Genomic DNA, 19530 nt, shown 5'->3' on the forward strand with positions numbered 1-19530 from the left:
TACGGTAAGAAGTTTGGATTTTTTTCAAAGTGCAGTGGGAAGTCATTGGAAGATTCTACTCATGGGAGTATTATAATTTGATTTATGATTTAATGATAAAAAACCACTTGACAGTGACATGAGAAAAACCACGTTGACACTTTAGAGAGTGGATTGTGGCCAGGGCAAGAGTAAAAAGCAGGAAGAGCCAGTTAGTTGTAGAAGACAGCAATCTAGGTGAGAGATGATTGTAGTTTAGACTACAGTGATAGTAATAAAGCTAGAAGAAATTGATAGATTTAGGATGTATTCTGGATGTAGAAATGATAGGACTTGCTGACATATTGGATGTGGAGGAACCAAGGATGACTCTAGGGTTTTAGCCTGATTTTACAGGGTAATTGGTGCTGTTTATTGAGATAGCTAAGACTGAAGAAGGAACAGACTAGGAGCAGGGGAGATGGAGAGGTCTCGTTTGGCTGTTCTAGAGAGTTCAGGAAGAGCTCAGTTTTAGAGAAATAGATTTAGGACCTATTGACATATATAAATGATATTTATAGTTTTAGAGAAATAGATTTAGGACCTATTGACATATATAAATGATATTTATAGTCATGGGACTAGATGAGATCACCTAAGGAGGTAGGGAAGAGAAAGAGGGTGGAGGAGATCAAGTTCATTACTAGACAGATGTCAGTCCATTGATACAGTGAAGAATTGGGAACCATCACAGGACTTTTAAGATTGAGCAGCACATTAATGGAGTTGACATAGAAAATGACCCTCTGGAAGAATTTTGGAGGAAGCAACTAATTGAAAAAAAAAATTTAAGTAAGAGACAAAAGAAAAAATGTCCAATTAGGCCATTTGTTTTTTAAAAAAACTTTTTATTTTGAGTTAATTCCAGACTTACAGAAAAAAACATAAAAAGAGTACAAAGAATTACCCTATATGTTTTAACTATTCCCGTAATGTTAACATCTTGCTTAAAACAAGAATTACTATGGTGGTTGCCAAATAGTAATTTTTCCATCATTCCTTGTACATTTTTTACTTGGAATTTTGTAGTAAGGAAGAACTTCATCCGTTCTATGTATGCATGTATGTATTTATATCAGTATGGGCTATGGAGTCTTGTTTTAGCCATTGAGTTATAATGTGTTATAATTATTGTTGATTTTTATGTTTAATTGTCCCAGATTTGCCAGTGGGAGCCTTTCTGGTTGACTCTTGAGTTCTTTTTTACTTATCCCTTTTTTGCTTATTCTTTGAGCTCTGATATTCTAACACAATAAGATGTTCTAGGCTTATCCTATACTTTTCCTGTTCTAACCCTGAAATCAGTCATTTCTCCAAGGATTCTTGGCTCTTTTTAGTAGAGTATGGTGTTTAAAAACCATGATATGAGCGTTATGTGTGTTCCTTGACACTGGATGTAATTATTTCTTGGCTCTCTCAACAGAAAGAGCTAGGAAATAATTTATTTATCAATCCTATCTATCTATCTATCTATCTATCTATCTATCTATCTATCTATCTATCTATCCATCCATCTATCCATCCACCCGGCCACCCATCCTTCTGTCATCTACCTATCTATCTTAAGAAACCGTGAGTTTATACTAATGCCTCCTATTCCAATTCAACATCACAGGGTTCATTCTAGTCTTTCCTCTTTCTGTATCTGTAGCTCCTTTCTCTGAGAATGAGAAATCTGGCTTTTATGAACTACAATATATACTTATTTTGTTAAATCCTAGAATACATATAAGCAATTGTAAAATTGCTAAGTCATAACACCATGAAAAACCTACTCTCTATAGTTCAATATTTTTCTATAATTTTTTGTACTTTGCTTGAAGGTGTATAGTCAAAATACTATGTTCAAAAGTTACTTTGGTTAGTTCCACACCCCTTTCAGTGTGGCTATGTTATTAATTTAAAATCCAGTTAGGTTAATTTATTTCTATTTGTTTTTCATTTTTAATTTCTTTCTTCCCCTCATCCTTATTGATTTTCTTTGCTTATATTTTGAACATGTGAAACAATAGCATGGTTTAAAAGTCAGAACTCCACCAAAAGGTATACTCAGAGAAGCCTCTCCCATACCTTCTACCCTGTTCCCATCCCCGCATACTTTCTACCCATTCAAACCCACTCCCTTTATATAACCAATTTCATTAATTTCTAGTTTACCCTCCCAGTGTTTAATTTTTCATAAAGTAATAGAAATATTTTCTTATTTCCCTTTTATCTTACACACAATGCACCATACTATAAATGTTCTTTTGCATTTTGTTTAACTTAACAGTATATCCTAGAAGTCACTGAGTATTAGTTTATAGAGATCTTCTTTCTTTTTTTTTCCAGCTTTATTGAGATATGATTGATGTATAGCATTGTGTAAGTTTAAGTTGTATAACGTGTTGATTTGACTTCCTCATTCTTTTTTATTGATGCACAGAACACCAATGTGTGGATATATAATAGTTTATTCAGCCACTCTCAAATGCTTCCAATATTTTGCTGCAATGAATAACCTTGTGTACATGTGTTTTCATACTGTTAGAGGTGTATTTTCAATTTCTAAAAGTGGGACTTCTGGGTCAATATGGTCAATATGTAGTTTTATTAGAGGTTGTGAAATTTCTCCCCAAAAGAGTTGTGCCAATTTGCATTCCTACTCACAATTTATGAGAGTTCTTGCTTCCCCATAGTCTCACCACAGAATGTGGGGGTCATATGTTTTAATTTTTGTCAGTCTGATAGGTGACAAATGATTTCTCAGCATAGTTTAAATTTGCTGTCTCTAATTTTGAGTGAGATTAAATATCTTTTCATATGTTTAAGGGCCATTTTAATAAAATTTTTATTGTGAAATGTTGATTCATATCTTCTGCCCATTTTTCTGTTGGGTTTTTGGTCTTATTTTCCTCTAAATTTTAAAAATTGTAGTAAGATACACATAACATAAAGTTTACCTTCTTAACCATTTTTAAGGGTACAGTTTAGTGTTAAGTATTTTCACATTGTTGTGCAGCCAATCTCCAGAACTTTTTCATCTTGCAAAACTGAAACTCTATAGTCATTAAACAACTCTCCATTTCCCTCTCCCCCTAGTCCTTGGCAACTACCATTCTATTTTCTGTTTCTAGGAAGCTGATTACTCTGCATACCTCATATAAGTGGAGTTATGTACTATTTGTTTTTTGTCATTGGTTTATTTAACTTAGCACAATGTCTTCAAACTTCATCCATCCCCTAAATTTTTAAGCATTCTTTACAATTTGAGATATAGGTTGCAAATATTTTCTCCCAGGTTGTCAGTTGTCTTTTGACCTTTTTATTGTGACTTTTTTTTGCCATGCAAGCATTTTTATTTTTATGTAGTCAGAATTTGTCTATCATTTTTTCCCTTTTTTATGTGAAATTAGAATCATAGAAAGTTTTTCCCTATACTCAGATAATAGAAGAAATTATCCATTTTTCTAGTCTTTGTATAGTTTTATTGTTTAATTTAAATTCCTGATCTATTTGGAATTTATTCTTGTGAATGGTGAAAGGTGTGGACTAAATTTATCTTCTTCCAAATGGCTAGCCAGTTGTCCCGGAACTGTTTATTGAAACCTTCCGCCTTTGCTCCAGTGATTTGAGATTCAGCATTTATCGTATGCTAAATTTTCCTGTGTACTCAATCTAGTTCTGGACTTTCTGGTTTTTTCCACGAGTCTATCTGTTCATCCACCTGTACCACACTGTTCTAGAGAGACTTTATAGTTTTAATGTCTTCTAGAGTTAGGCCTACCATGTAGATTTTGTTTCTCAGGGATTTCTTGGCTGTTCTCGCATGTTTATTTTTCCACATGAACTTTAGGCTCAACTTGTCTAGTTCCATAAAAATGTATGTCAATATTTTTACTGGTCTTCCCCATTAAATTAATTTTTGGACAACTGAAATTTTCATGATGTTAAAATGTCTTTACCAAGATCAAGTGTTGTCTTTCCATTTGTTCATGTCTATTTTTGTCAGACTACTCATTGTTGTGGGGAAATTTATGAAATTATATCATACTGCTATTGTACCAGAATATAATCTCCAAGAGAGTGGGGGCTTTGTCTGTTTTGTGTACTACTATATCTTCAGCGTTTGGAACAATGTCTGAATATTTGTTGAATTAATGAGTATTTGTTGAATGAAAGAATATAGGTTAGACAAAGGATCCTTATTTTGCCTTGAGAAAATGAGGAGTATACTAAGAACATTAATTTGGTGAGAACTCATCACAAAGAAAAATGTAAAATGGTTTCTTTGTAGATTGTACTTTTGGATAAAATGTTTTTATTCTGAAAATGTTATTTGTCAGAATATTTTTATTCTCAAAAAACGTTGTCTTGAGATGACAGAGCTCAGGAGTTACTTTAAAATGCTACACCATTTAGAACATTTAATTTTTTCTTATTACGTTCTCAGTTCAACTATATTTATTTGAAGCAATGTGTAGAAAGTAGCCCTATAGTACCTATTCAGCAGGAATGGCTGGATCACATGTTAATGCTGATACCTGAGTCTCTGAAGGAAGGAAAAAACAGAGAACTCCTTGAGAGTCTCATAGAGGAGGTGTCAAGTGACTTTGAAAAAAGCATGAAGAGATATTTGGGTAAGTGGCATTTAACACATGCTGAACTTCTCTTTCTCCCTTGCCCCTCCCAATCAAAAGTAGAAATATGAGTAATGAATAACGAACATTATATATTTAACTACATGTATTTCTTAGATATTATTTTTATTTATAGTCTTTAATCTGAGCCTATAATGTAGTCAAAATCTTTGTAATTTAAGGGCACTTTTTAAAATTACTTATGTGCTTATTAGCTACCAGCTTTTTGATTTTTCACTTTATCTTTGTGATTGTATTTATACTATTTACAGGATTGTAATAAAATATTAATGTAGTTGGGGAGATTTATTACGGATTTAATCTTTTTTTTAAATTTATTTTTTATTGAGGTAACTCTGGTTTAGAACATTATATAAATTTCAGGTGTACATTATTATATTTCAGTTTCTGTGTAGACCACATCGTGTTCACCACCCAAAGACTAATTACCATCCTCATCTTACACATGTGTCCTATCACCCCTTTCACCCTCCTCCCTGCCCCCTTCTCCTCTGGTAACCACCAATCTAATCTCTGTATCTATGTGTTTGTTTGTTGTTGTTGTTTTTATCTTCCTCTTATGACTGAAATCATAGGGTATTTGACGGCTGACATTTCAATTTGCATAATACCCTCAAGGTCATCCATGTTGTTGCAAATGGCAAGATTTCATCTTTCTTTTTATGGCGGATTAGTATTTCACCGTGTATCTATACCACATCTTTATCCATTCATCATTGATGGGCACTTGGGTTGTTTCCAAGTCTTGGGTATTGTGAATAATGCTGCAGTGAATATAGGTGTGCAAATATCTTTTCAAATTTGTGGTTTTTTATTCTTCGGCTAAATACCCAGAAGTGGAATAGCTGGGTCATGTGGTTGTTCTATTCTTAATATTGTGAAGAATCTCCATATTGTTTTCCATAGTGGCTGCACCCGTTTGCGTTCCCACCAGCGGTGTACGAGGATTCCCTTTTTTCCACATCCTCTTCAACACTTGTTATTTCTTGTCTTGTTAATTATAGCCATTCTGTTGGGCATGAGGTGATATCTCATTGTAGTTTTGATTTGCATTTCCCTGATAATTAGTGATGTTGAATATCTTTTCATGTGCCTGTTGGCCATCTGTATATCTTCTTTGGAAAAATGTCTATTCAGATCCTCTGCCCATTTTTTAATTGGGTTGTTTGGCTTTTCATTGTTGAGTTATATGAGTTCTTTATATATTTTGGATATTAACCCCTTATCGGATGTATGATTTGCAAATATCTTCTAATTGGCAGGTTGTCTTTTTGTTTTGTTGATGGTTTCCTTTGCTGTGCAGAAGATTTTTAGTTTTATGTAGTCCCATTTCTTTATTTTTTCTTTTGTTTACCTTGCCTGGTGAGACATAGTATTCAAAAAAGATGCTGCTGGTGCTGGCCCCGAGGCTGAGTGGTTAAGCTCGCGTGCTCCACTTTCGTGGCCCAGGGTTTCACTTGTTTGGATCCTGGGCGCGGACGTGGCATCGCTGAGGCAGCGTCCCACATGCCACGACTAGAAGGACCCACAACTAAAATATACAACTATGTACTGGGAGGAGTTGGGGAGAAAAGGCAAAAAAAAAAAAAAAAGATTGGCAACAGCTGTTAGCTCAGGTGCCAGTCTTTAAAGAAAAAAATACTGCTAAGACCGATGTCAAAGAGCATACTACTTTTTATTGTGTGTTCTTGGCTCCTTTGTGGAAAATTAGCTGTCTGTAGATGTGTAGGTTTATTTCTGGGCTCTCAATTCCTTTCCATTGATCTGTGTGTCTGTTTTTGTACCAGTACATGCTGTTTTGATTACTATAGCTTTGTAAGATATTTTGAAATCAGGGGGTGTGATACCTCCGGCTTTGTTCTTTTTTCTCAGGATTGCTCTGACTACTTAGAATCTTTTGTTTTCTCGTATAAATTTTAGGATTCTTTATTCTATTTCCATGAAAAATGTCATTGGGACTTTGATAGGGATTACTTTGAATCTGTAGATTGCTCTCGGTAGTATGAACATTTTAACTATGTTAATTCTTCCAATCCATGAGCACAGAATATCTTTCCATTTCTTTGTGTCTTTGATTTCTTATGGTTTTCAATGTACAGATCTTTCACCTCTTTGGTGTAATTTATTCCTAGGTATTTTATTTTATTTTATTTTTTGCTTTTGTAAATGGGATCGTATTCCTAATTTCTCTTTCTGCTATTTCGTTGTTAGTGTATAGAAATGTAACTGATTTTGTATGTCGATTTTGTACCCTGCAACTTTACTGTATTAATTTATTATTTATAATTCCTTTTTGGTGGATTCTTTAGGGTTTTTCATATATAAAATCGTGTCATCTGCAAATAGTGACAGTTTAACTTCTTCCTTTCCCATTTGGATCCCTTTTATTTCTTTTTCTTGCCTGATTGTTCTAGCTAGGACTTCCAATACGGTGTTAAATAAGAATGGCAAAAGTGGGCATCCTTGTCTTGTTCCTGTTCTTTTTTTTTTTTTTTTAAAGATTGGTACCTGAGCTAACTTCTGTTGCCAATCTTCTTCTTCTTCTTCGTCCCCTCCTCCTCCTCCTCCTCCTCCACCTCCTCCTGCCCCCCCCACCCCGCTAAAGCCCCCCAGTACATAGTTGTATATTCTAGTTGTAGGTCCTTCTGGTTCTGCTATGTGGGACACCACCTCAGCATGGCTTGGTGAGTGGTGCTAGTTCCGCGCCCAGGATCCAAACTGGTGAAACCCTGGGCCACCAAAATGGAGCACACAAACTTAACCACTTGGCCACGCGGCTGGCCCCTTGTTCCTGTTCTTAAAGGCATAACTTTCAGTTTTCACTGTTGAGTATGATGTTAGCTGTGGGTTTGTCATATATGGCCTTTATTATGTTGAGATATTTTCCTTCTATGCCCATTTTATTCAGAGTTTTTATCATAAATTGATGCAATATCTTGTTGAATGCTTTCTCTGTGTCTATTGAGATGTTCATGTGCTTTTTATCCTTAATTTTGTTATTGGGTTGTATCCCGTTGATTGATTTGTGGATATTGAGCCGTCCTTGCATCCCTGGAATAAATCTCACTTGCTCATGGTGTATGATCTTTTTAATGTATGTTATATTCAATTTGTTACCATTTTGTTGAGGATTTTTGTGTCTGTGTTCATCAGTGATGTGAACCTCTAATTTTCCTTTTTTGTGTTTTCCTTGTCTGGTTTTGGTATCAGGGTAGTGTTAGCCTCATAGAATGAGTTAGGAAGCATATCCTCCTCTTAAATTTTTTGGAAGAGTTTGAGAATGATAGGTATTAAATCTTCTTTGAATGTTTGGTAGAATTCACCAGGGAAGCTGTCTTGTCCTGGACTTTTGTTTTTTGGGGAGGTTTTTGATTACTGTTTGGATCTCCTTACTAGGGATTGGTCTATTCAGATTCTCTATTTCTTCTTGATTCAGATTTTGAAGGTTGTATGATTCTAAGAATTATCCATTTCTTCCAGATTATCCAATTTGTTGGCATATAGCTTTTCACATATTTTCTTATAACCTTTGTATTTCTGTGGTTTCTGTTGTAATTTCCTCTCTTTCATTTCTGATTTTATTTATTTGAGGCTTCTCTTTTTTTTTTGATGAGTCTGAAGTAAATTTTCTTAAGTGGCTATGCCAGTGACCTTTGAGTAGATAGAATGTGAGAAACTGAGAACTTATTGAAGCTTTACTGTATCTGAGTTCACCTCCAAAGTAAGGCCAAAATAGTACTAAGAGCTTGATTTTGTTTCCAATAAAGAAATTTTTTTGTATACTCATTTTAATGCACAGTAAACTATACCATCGAATATCAAAAGTTAGAAACTTTGATTTGAGTAGGTTTTGCAAGGATTTTTCAAGAAGTATTCATTTATATATATATATATATATATATATGTATATGTGTGTGTGTTTTAGTGCGGAGTGTTCTTGTGAAACCTCCAGTTAAATGGCTTGAAGATGAAGGTGGGCCTTTACCTGAATCCCCTGTGTAAGTAATTATTTTAAAAACAGTATTGCATCTAGGGTTTGGTAGCAGATTGAAAATAAACTGATCTTACGTTCATGTCTACAATTGTGAAGCTCAAAGATATTCTGAACAAATCTAAAAACATAGTACTAATGTTTTTGTCACCAAAGGTATCCTCAACACTGTACTTGTCTAGTGGTTGCTTAGACAGTTAGGGGAACCTTTATGGCTGTATAGTTCAACTTGGCCCTAAGTAAGCTTCACTGTATGCCAAACAGATTTCTCCATCTCTTCTCCCCACTCCTAAGGTCTAAGTTCGTTTATCTCTACCTGGGGTTACTGAGCCAGAAGTAGAAGTAAGCAGGGCATTCATGCCTGGCCCATCAGCCTGCCTTACCCTCAAATGATCTCTGTTCTCTCTGAAGAAAATTCACTTTTAAGATCTTGATGTATTTTTATTATATGCTTATCTCCCAAGGCTCCCATTGTTGACTACATTTCCCTCTTCTCAATCCCCAGTCTTTTCACTTTAATACTAATTTCATGTCATAAATATTATTTCCTAAAATTTAGAGTGTATTGTTTGAATCCTGTTTGACATGGTATTTTGCTTTTCCAGAGGCCTGGATTATTCTAATCCTTGGCATTCTAGCTATGTGCAGACAAGAAATCAAATATTAGCTAATTTGCACATTGTTCATCCAACTATGAAAATGTTACTGGACCTTGGTTATAAGACATTTGCCAATACAGTTTTGCTGGACTTAACAGGAATTAGGTAAAATCCCATGCTTATTAATTGACATTTGAAATTTGAATGTCTCCTGCTTGAGTTTTTATATTTTTGACTGTATAATTTTTAAAACTGATTGATAAATCTTCAGAACTTTTCTTTAGAATTAAAAAATTTTTTAATTTATCTTACTTGTTTCAACAATTGTGTATCAAGACCCATATCAGTTGCTTTAGGTCATTTTTATTTTTCTCATTAATAGAGCTAAAGGCCCAATTGATTGTGAAGCCCTGAAAACTGATCTATCACTACAAGCTAAAAAGGCAGAAGAGAAGATAATGAACACATGGTATCCAAAAGTTATAAGTCTCTTTACCAAGAAGGAGGCACTAGAAGGCATTAAACCTGAAAAATTGGATGCATTTTATAACTGTGTTTCCACACTTATGTCAAATCAGGTAAACACATTTTATATATTTTAAATGATAATGTTATTAAAATTAGTTTAATATTTTAAATAAAATTCTATTTAGACATAGTGATAATTATTTTGAAATAAATTAAGAAAAACATTTTTACTATAATTTTATTTACATAAAGTTAGCAGAAAAATGCTTCATTTCTGAAGCAATCTAAAATGAGAGGAAAGTCTAGAAGTATGTGTTAATATTATGAGGAATTATTGGGCTCATTCTTAAAAGCTATAAGGTAATTATCTGTAGCTTTATTGGAATATATTAATAAAATGACTATCCTAGTAAACATCTTAGAACTCATGAAATTGCAAGTTGATTGATTCTCATTTCATTCTCACTAAAATCTTGGTTTGAAATGTCATTGATCTTCTTTAAATGACAAACAGAAAGAGAACATTAATTTTCTGCAATTATATTTATGGGCTCCTCAGATTTTTTCTATTATAGAGATGCAATTCTGGAAAAATAGTTTTGAATAAAAATTTTCCCTTGTGGTAAAGATCTTCAAAGATTTTCTGTGAATTTTGCAATGTATCTTTAAAAGGATAATATATATATATTTGATATCTAGTATGTGACACTGTAATTAATATACATGATTTTCTTTCTACCTTTATCCCCTTAAGAAACTATGATTATTTGAATGAAGATAATTTTCAGGACTAAATGGATTGATATTATGACTTAATTATAGACAATAGTTCACTGATTTTAGTTAAAGGTAGAATTTGTATTTTCTAATATAATAGTAATTTATGATGTCATGCAGCTAAAGGATCTCTTAAAAAGAACTGTAGAAGGATTTGTAAAACTTTTTGATCGAGAAGATCAACAAGGGCTGCCAATATTTAAGATGGAATTGACGTTTGATGATGACAAAATGGAATTTTACCCTACCTTTCAAGATTTGGAAGATGCTGTTTTGGGTTTGGTAGAGCGAATAGCTGAAACTCTGCAGGTATTCCTTCATCTTTATCCACTGGGTTTCTTTATATGGCTCTTTTTCAGAATTTTAAATTGAGTTGGAGCTCTATAAAGTGTATGCGTACATAAAATGTTATAACTTTTTGTTTTATTTTCATCCTCCAAGTTGTTTTAAGTTAAAAGTGCTTTCTCTTTGAGAAAATCTCCTGGCTGGAGATATAGTCCTTCTTAGAAATTTTATTATACTTATGAGTGGATATTTTTATGTGTGTCTCATCTTCCCTACTGAGTTGTGAGCTTCTTAAGGACAAGATCCAAGTCATGTTTGCTCTTTCTAGAGCTTTCTAATATAATCACTTTGACGTTATAGTTATTCAACAAATATTTGTTGAATGATAGAAAACTAACCCAACTTAAGTTTTATATTAGACTACAAACTATACAATTTTAAATCATTATTTTTCATCAAGTTATCTTTTCTTGGGCCATTGAAATCTGAAAAGAATATTTAAAATAGAGTATAAGATCTACATATAGACCAATTGCACAATTATTTCATAAGTTGTCATTTTTATTTATGTTAGAATGTTCAAACAGTACCCTCTTGGCTATCAGGAACTTCAACACCTGTAAATCTTGACACGGAACTTCCTGAACATGTGTTACAGTGGGCTCTTGATAAGCTGAAGGTGGCAATACATCAGAACTTAGAAGGTGCAAGAAAACATTATGAGACATATGGTATATATGACATATAATATTATACCTTTTTTAATCATAAGAGAATGCCATTTTATTTTTACTAGAATTCGGTCAGATAATTGGTTGTTTGGGACTGTCATGAAAGAGCAGAGAGAGCCAGAAGTGAGAATAGGCATGGCTTTTGGTAGAGTCAAGGATCAAACCTGGGAAACTTGAATTCTATTGTCCAGTCCAAAGGGTGAATATTAACTGGAGCAGGATGATAAAGCCAAAAGGTAGAAAGAAGATACGTTAGAATAGGGAGAAAGCCAAATTGGGAGTGAAGGCAAGGTAATTTCTAAGAATAGTTTTGAAGAGCTTGCAGCTCAATTTTATAGTCTCCTCAAGTGTGTTTGGGGTCAGGATAAATAGTTATTTGAAGTTCTATTAACCAAAACCTTTTATTAACTGACTTACCTGTACCTATAAGTTATTTTAAGATTATTACATACCCTATTATCTTTATTTTAAAATGTCTGTGTTTAACCTGGTTTGCTTGTTATGTCTATTTTATCTTATGCTGCCTATTCCTATTAACATATGTTAATACTTTATTAATAATAATACTTAATTGAATAGGCTACTCCATTCCATGACCATATAAAAAATACTTTATCTTTTTTAAAAGATATCATTGAGATTTAAATTAGGTTATTAATTTTCAGTTAAAAAATATAATTGGCTCCTTGATGGGACTGCAGTTGACCTGATAGAGACTTTTCAGGCAGAAGATCATACTTTTGATGAATACACAGAGGTAAGTGGTAATTCTTTTCTCATTGATGCCCTTTGAATTTCTTTTTAAAATTAGGCACTTTTTATTGTAGAAAATAAATGCTTCAATTAAAGTTAATAAAATTTCTTATTCAAAACATTATTTTAGTAAACTTATAGGTTCACCTCATAATTTCTTTGGTCATTTATTTACTCATTCATTGATTCAGCAAAAATTTCTTTATCACATTGAGATACCTAGCAAGATTTTGGTGGTGCAAAAATAAATAATACATAAACATTGTCCTCAGGAGCTTATATTTGGCTTGTAAGCCAGACTTAGAAATAACAACTATAATATATTGCGATAAGTACTGGAATAGAGATATGAACAAAGTGTGGTGGAAGCACAGAAGAGGGAATGATTGCTTTTGTTTTGGGAAATTGGTGAAGGTTTCTTGAAGAAGTGAAAAGTGAGGTAGGGTTTGAAGTAGGTGTTTAAAGGTGGAGAAGAGAGGGAATGTAATGTGAACAAAGGCCAAAAGTGTTTAGAGGTGTTCAGAGAGCATCAAATGAACCAAAATAGCTGAAGAATAGATAACATAAGAATATAGTACACGGCAGATTTAGAATATGAAATTGGAAATATAAGTTGAAGCCACATGGGAAAATCTTCAGGTATTTTTGCTTAAGAGTTTGTACTTTCCTTTAACGGTTTTTAGCCATGGAAGTAACATGCTTGGATCTGAATTTTAGAAAGATAATTCTGGCAGCAGTGCAGAAAAAAAACTGAATGAGAAAAGATTCCTACCTCATGAAGGGACCTTGTTCTATTGGTTGAAACTAGGCTTCCGTTTCATCATCTTCTCCCTTTCTATGGACTGTTTAGATTTTATTCTTAATGTACAATTTAGAAATTCTAATTTTTTCCAACATTTCATTATGAAAATTTTAAACATACAAAGAAGTTGAAGGCATTTTATGAAGAGCACCACCTAGATTATAATATTTTACTATGTTTGCTTAATCGTATATTTATCCATCAATCCATCCCTTTTTCCATCTTTGATTAATTTTAAGGATGACTAACTTTTTAAAAATCTTTATTAAAGTTTAGTTTACATACAATAAAAAGTACCCGTTTTAATTGTACAGTGGGATGAGTGGTGACAAATTTATGCACTCATGGAACCATCACCAGAGTCAAGATACAGAAAATTTTAACCACCTCAGAAAGATTCTTTGTATCCCATCCCAGTCAGTTCTCTCCAAACCTGACCTCAAACTGCTGACGTGCTTTCTGTTACTATAGAGTTTTTTTTTAATTGAGGTAACATTAGTTTATAACATTATATAAATTTCAGGTGTACATCATTATATTTTGACTTCTGTATAGACTACATCATGTTCACAACCAAAAGTCTAGTTGCCATCCATCACTGTACAAATGTGCCTCTTTGCCCCTTTTGCCCTCACCCCACCCTCCTTCCCCCATGGTAACCACCAACCTATTCTCTGTATCTGTGTGTTTGTTGTTGTTGTTTTATCTTCCACATACGAGTGAAATCATATGATGTTTGGTCTTCTCCATCTGACTTATTTCATTTAGCGTAATACCCTCAAGGTCCATCCATATTGTCCCAAATAGCAAGATTTTATCTTTTTTTATGGCTGATTAGTATTCCATTGTATGTATGTACCACATCTTTTTTTGTTTGTTTTAAAGATTGGCACGTGAGCTAACACCTGTTGCAATCTTTTGTTTGTTTGTTTCTTCTTCTTCTCCCCAAAGCACCCCAGTACATAGTTGTATATTCTAGTTGTAGATTTTTCTGGTTGTGCTATGTGGGAAGCTGCCTCAGCATGGGTTAATGAGTGGTGCTGTGTCTGCGCCCAGGATCCAAACCGGTGAAACCCTGGGCTGCTGAAGTGGAGCGCGAGACTTTAACCACTTGGCTACGGGGCCAGCCGTGTACCATGTCTTCTTTATCCATTCATCTGTTGATGGGCGCTTAAGTTGTTTTCAAGTCTTGACTATTGGGAATAATGCTGCAATAAACGTAGGGGTGCATATGTCTTTTTTTCTTTTTAAGATTGGCACCTCAGCTAAGAACTGTTGCCAATCTTTTTCTTTTCCTTCCCCAAACCCTCCAGTACATAGTTGCATATTCTAGTTGTAGGTCCTCTGGTTGTGCTATGTGGGACGCCGCCTTAGCTTGGCCTGACGAGTGGTGCCATGGCTGTGCCCAGGATCCGAACAGGCAAAACCCCAGGCCCCCGTAGTGGAGCGCACGAACTTAACCACTCTGCCACGGGGCCGGCCCCTGCATATATCTTTTTGAATTTGTGTTTTTGTGTTCTTTGGATAAATACTAAGAGTAGAATAGCTAGACCATATGGTAGTTCTATTTTTAATTTTTTGAGGACTCTCCATACTGTTTTTCATAGTGGCTACACCGGTTTATGTTCCCACCAGCAGTGTATGAGGATTCTGTTTTCTCCACATCCTCTCCAACACTTGTTATTTCTTGAGGTGTTATCTCATTGTGGTCTTGATTTGCATTTCCCTAATAATTAGTGATGCTGAAGATCTTTTCATGTGCTTCTTGTGCATGTGTATGTCTTCTTTGGAAAAATGTCTATTCAGATCCTCTGCCCATTTTTTTAAATGGGTTTTTTTGTTTTTTTATTGTTGAGTTATATGAGTTCTTTATATATTTTGGATATAAACTCCTTATTGGATATATGGTTTGCGAATATCTTCTCCCAATTGGTAGGCTGTCTTTTTGTTTTGTTGATGCTTTCTTTTGCCATGCAGGGCTTTTTAGTTTGATGTAGTTCCATTTGTTTATTTTTCTTTTGTTTCCTTTGCCTGAGGAGAGGTAATATTCAAAAAGATACCGCTAAAACTGAAGTCAAAATGTGTACTGCCTGTGCTTTCTTCTAGGAGTTTTATGGTTTCAGGTCTTACATTAAAGTCTGTAATCCATTTTGAGTTAATTGTTGTGTATGGTGTAAGATAATGGTCTACTCTGATTGTTTTGCATGTGGCCATCCAGTGTTCCCACTACCATTTATTGAAGAGACTTTCCTTTCTGCATTGTATGTTTTTGGCTTTCTTGTTGAAAATTAGCTGTCCATAGATGTGTGGGTTTATTTCTGGGCTCTTAATTCTGTTCCATTGATCTGTGTGTCTCTTTTTGTGCCAGTCCCATGCAGTTTTGATTACTATAGCTTTGCAGTATACTTTGAAATCAGGGAGTGTGCTATCTTTGTTCTTTTTTCTCAGGATTACTTTGGCTATTTGAGGTCTTTTGCTTTTCCATATAAATTTTAAGATTCTTTGTTCTATTTCCATGAAAAATGTCATTGGAACTTTGATAAGGATTACAATGAATCTGTAGATTACTTTAGATAGTATGAACATTTTAAATATGTTAATTCTGTCAATCCATGAACATGGAATATCTTTCCATTTCTTTATGTCTTCTTCGATTTCTTTCAACAATGTTTTATAGTAGTTTTCAGTGTACAAGTCTTTCACCCCCTTGGTTAAATTTATTCTTAGCTATTTTAGATATTTAATTCTTTTTGTTGTGATTATAAATTGGATTGATTTCTTATTTTCTCTGTCTGCTATTTCATTGTTAGTGTATAGGAACACAATTGATTTTTGTATGTTGGTTTTGTACTCTGCAACTTTACTGTGTTTGTTTGTTATTTCTAGCAGTTTTTTGGTGGATTCTTTAGGATTTTCTATATATAAAATCATGTCATCTGCAAAGAGTGACAGTTTTACCTCTTCCTTTCCAATTTGGATCCCTTTTATTTCTTTTTCTTGCCTGATTGCTCTGACTAGGACTTCCAACACAATTTTTAATAAGAATGGTGAAAGTGGGCATCCTCGTCTTGTTCCTGTTCTTAAAGGGATAACTTTCAGTTTTTCACCATTGAATATGATGTTAGCTGTGGGTTTGTCATATATGGCTTTTATTATGTTGAGATACTTTCCTTCTATACACATTTTACTCAGTTTTTATCATAAATGGATGCTGTATCTTGTTGAGTTCTTTCTCTGTGTCTATTGAGATGATCATGTGATTTCTATTCTTCATTTTGTTAATGTGTTGTATCACGTTGATTGATTTGTGGATATTGAGTCATCCTTCTGTCCCTGGGGTTAAATCCCACTTGATTGTGGTGTATGATCCTTTTAATGTGTTGTTGTGTTGGATTTGCTAATATTTTGTTGAGGATTTTTGCATCTATGTTTATCAGGGATATTGGCCTGTAATTTTCCTTTTTTGTGTTGTCCTTATCTGATTTTGGTATCAGGGTAATGTTGGCCTCATAGAATGAGTTAGGAAGTATCCCCTCTCCTTCAATTTTTTGGAAGAGTTTTAGGAGGATAGGTATTAAATCTTCTTTGAATGTTTGGTAGAATTCACCTATAAACCCATCCAGACCTGGACTTTTGTTTTTTGGAGAGTTTTTAAACTACTGATTCAATTTCATTACTTGAAATGAGTCTATTCAGGTTTTCTATTTCTTCATGGTTTTGTCTTAGAAGGTTGTCTGTTTCTGGGAATTTATCCATTTCTTATAGGTTTTCCAATTTGTTAGTGTATAATTGTTCATAGCAGTCTTTTATGATCCTTTGTACTTTTGTGGTGTCAGTTGTAACTTCTCTTTCATTTCTGATTTTATTTATTTGAGCATCTGTCTTTTTTTTTCTTGATGAGTCTGGCTCAATAAAGATTTATCAATTTTGTTTATTTTTCAAAGAACCAGCTTTTAGTTTCATTGATCTTTTCTATTGTCTTTTTAGTCTCTATTGCATTTATCTCCACTCTGATTTTTATTATTTCCTTCCTTCTACTGATTTGGGGCTTTATTTGTTCTTTTTTTTCTAGTTCCTTTAGATGTAATGTTAGATTATTTGGGAATTTTGTTTGTTTCTTGAGGTAGATTTGTATTGCTGTAAACTTCCCTCTTAGTACCACTTTTGCTGTATCTCATAGATTTTAGTGTGTCGTATTTTCCTTTGTCTCCAGGTATCTTTTGATTCCTTCATTGACCCAGTAGTTATTCAGTAGCATTTTGTTTAATCTCTACATATTTTTGGCTTTTCCAGTTTTCTTCTTGTAGTTGATTTCTAGTTTCATACCATTGTGGTCAGAAAAGATGGTTGGTATTATTCCAGTCTTCTCAAATATATTGAGACTTGTTTTGTGACCTAATATGTGATCTATCCTTGAGAATGTTCTCTTTGCCTTCAAAAAGATTGTGCATTCTGCAGTTTTTGGATGGACTGTTCCATCTATATCTCTTATGTCCATCTGATCTAATGTGTCACTTAAGGGCAATGTTTCCTTTTGATCTGTTTGGATGAACTATCCATTGAAGTAAGTGGAGCGTTAAAGTCCCCTACTATTTTACTGTCAATTTCTCCTTTTATGCCTGTTAATAATTGCTTTATGTATTTAGGTGCTCCTATGTTGGGTGCATAGATATTTACAAGTGTTATGTCTTCCTGTTGAATTGTTCCTTGTATCAATATGTAATGCCCTTCTTTGTCTCTTGTTAAAGTTTTTTTTAAAGTCTATTTTGTCTAACACAGGTATTGCCACCCCAACTTAGTTTTCATTTCTGTTTGCAAGGAGTGTCTTTTTTCATCCCTTTACTTTTAGTTTGTGAGTGTCTTTAGGTTTGAAGTGTGTTTCTCATATGCAGCATATGCATTGGTCTTGTTTTGTTATCCATTCATCCACCCCTATTTCTTTTCTTTTTTTTTTTTTTTTGAGGAAGATTAGCCCTGAGCTAACTGCTTCCAATCCTCCTCTTTTTGCTGAGGAAGCCTGGCCCTGAGCTAACATCCATGCCCACCTTCCTCTGCTTTATATGTGGGATGCCTACCACAGCATGGCGTGCCAAGTGGTGCCATGTCCGCACCTGGGATCCAAACTGGAGAATCCCGGGCCGCCAAAGCAGAATGTGCGAACTTAACCGCTGTGCCACTGGGCCAGCCCCTACCCCTATTTCTTTTGAGAGCATTTAGTCCATTTACATTTAAAATAGCAGTAGATAAGTATGTATTTATTGCCATTTTGTTATTTTTTTATGGATGTTTTTGTAGTTCCTCTCTGTTCCTTCTTCTCTTGATCTCTTCCCTTGTGATTTGATGCTTTCTTTAGTATTATATTTGGGTTCCTTTCTCTTGATTTTTTGTGTATTTATTATAGGCTTCTGGTTTGTGATTACCATGAGGTTCATTTATAATAACCTATGTAAATAGCAATCTATATTAGGTTTATGGTCTCTTAAGTTTGACCTCTTGCTAAAAGCCCTATACTTTTACCTCCTCCTTTTTTATGTTTTTGATATATTTTTCTTTTTTTATTTTTGTGTGTCTCTTAACCGCTCATTATGGACACAGATAATTTTAGTACTTTTGTCTTTTGACCTTCATACTAGCTTTATAGGCTGATCTACTATTTACTGTATATTTTTCTTTACCAGTAACAGTTTTTCTTAGATAATTTCTTTATTCCTATTTGTGGTCTTTTCTTTTCCTCTTAAGAGGAAATGTTCCTTTAACATTTCCTGAAAGGCCAGTTTAGCGGTGATGAAGTCTTTTAGTTTTTGCTTGTTTGGAAAACTCTTTATCTCTTCTTCTGTTCTGAGTGATAACCTTGCGGGATAGAGTAGTCTTCATTATAGGTTTTTTCCTTTTGGCACTTTGAATATATTGGGCCACTCCTTTTTAGAGTGCAAAGTTTCTGCTCAGAAGTCAGCTGATAACCTTATGAAGTGTCCTTTGTATGTGTCTTGTTGTTTTTCTCTTGCAGCTTTTAGGATTCTCTCTTCATGTTTAATTCTTGACATTTTAATTATAATGTGTTTTAGTGTGGGCTTCTTTGGATTCATCTTGTTTGCTGCTCTCTGTACTTCCTGTACCTGAATGTCTGTTTCCTTCCTCAGGTTAGGGAAGTTTTCAGCAATTATTTCTTCAGATAGGTTCTCTACCCCTTTCTCTCTCTCTTTTCCTTCTGAGATACCTATTATATGGATGTTAGTATGCTTGATGTTGTTCCAGAGGTCCCTTTGACTGTCCTCATTCTTTTCAATTCCTTTTTCTTTTTTCTGTGCAGCTTGGGTGATTTCCTCTACTCTTTCTTCCAGATTGCTGATTTGTTTCTGTGTATCATCTACTCTGCTGTTGATTCCCTCTAGTGAATTTTTCATTTACATTATTGTATTCTTTGAGTTTTCATTGGTTCTGTTTATATTTTCCAGTTCTTTGTTGA

General features: G+C 34.1%; 1 protein-coding gene across 5 annotated transcripts in view; it reads left to right on the forward strand.

The window, feature by feature from the left end:
• Positions 1 to 19530, forward strand: part of DNAH12 (dynein axonemal heavy chain 12) — a 213963-nt gene that overhangs the window by 20919 nt on the left and 173514 nt on the right. For all 5 annotated transcript variants that reach the window (XM_070492412.1, XM_070492414.1, XM_070492413.1 and 2 more), the window contains 7 exons: positions 4451 to 4637; positions 8584 to 8656; positions 9255 to 9413; positions 9631 to 9826; positions 10614 to 10802; positions 11353 to 11509; positions 12175 to 12266. In XM_070492412.1, coding sequence (XP_070348513.1) covers positions 4451 to 4637; positions 8584 to 8656; positions 9255 to 9413; positions 9631 to 9826; positions 10614 to 10802; positions 11353 to 11509; positions 12175 to 12266 — 1053 coding nt within the window. The remainder of the gene's footprint in view (positions 1 to 4450; positions 4638 to 8583; positions 8657 to 9254; positions 9414 to 9630; positions 9827 to 10613; positions 10803 to 11352; positions 11510 to 12174; positions 12267 to 19530) is intronic.

This window comes from Equus asinus, chromosome 21, assembly GCF_041296235.1.
Source record: "Equus asinus isolate D_3611 breed Donkey chromosome 21, EquAss-T2T_v2, whole genome shotgun sequence".
Lineage (NCBI taxonomy): Eukaryota > Metazoa > Chordata > Mammalia > Perissodactyla > Equidae > Equus > Equus asinus.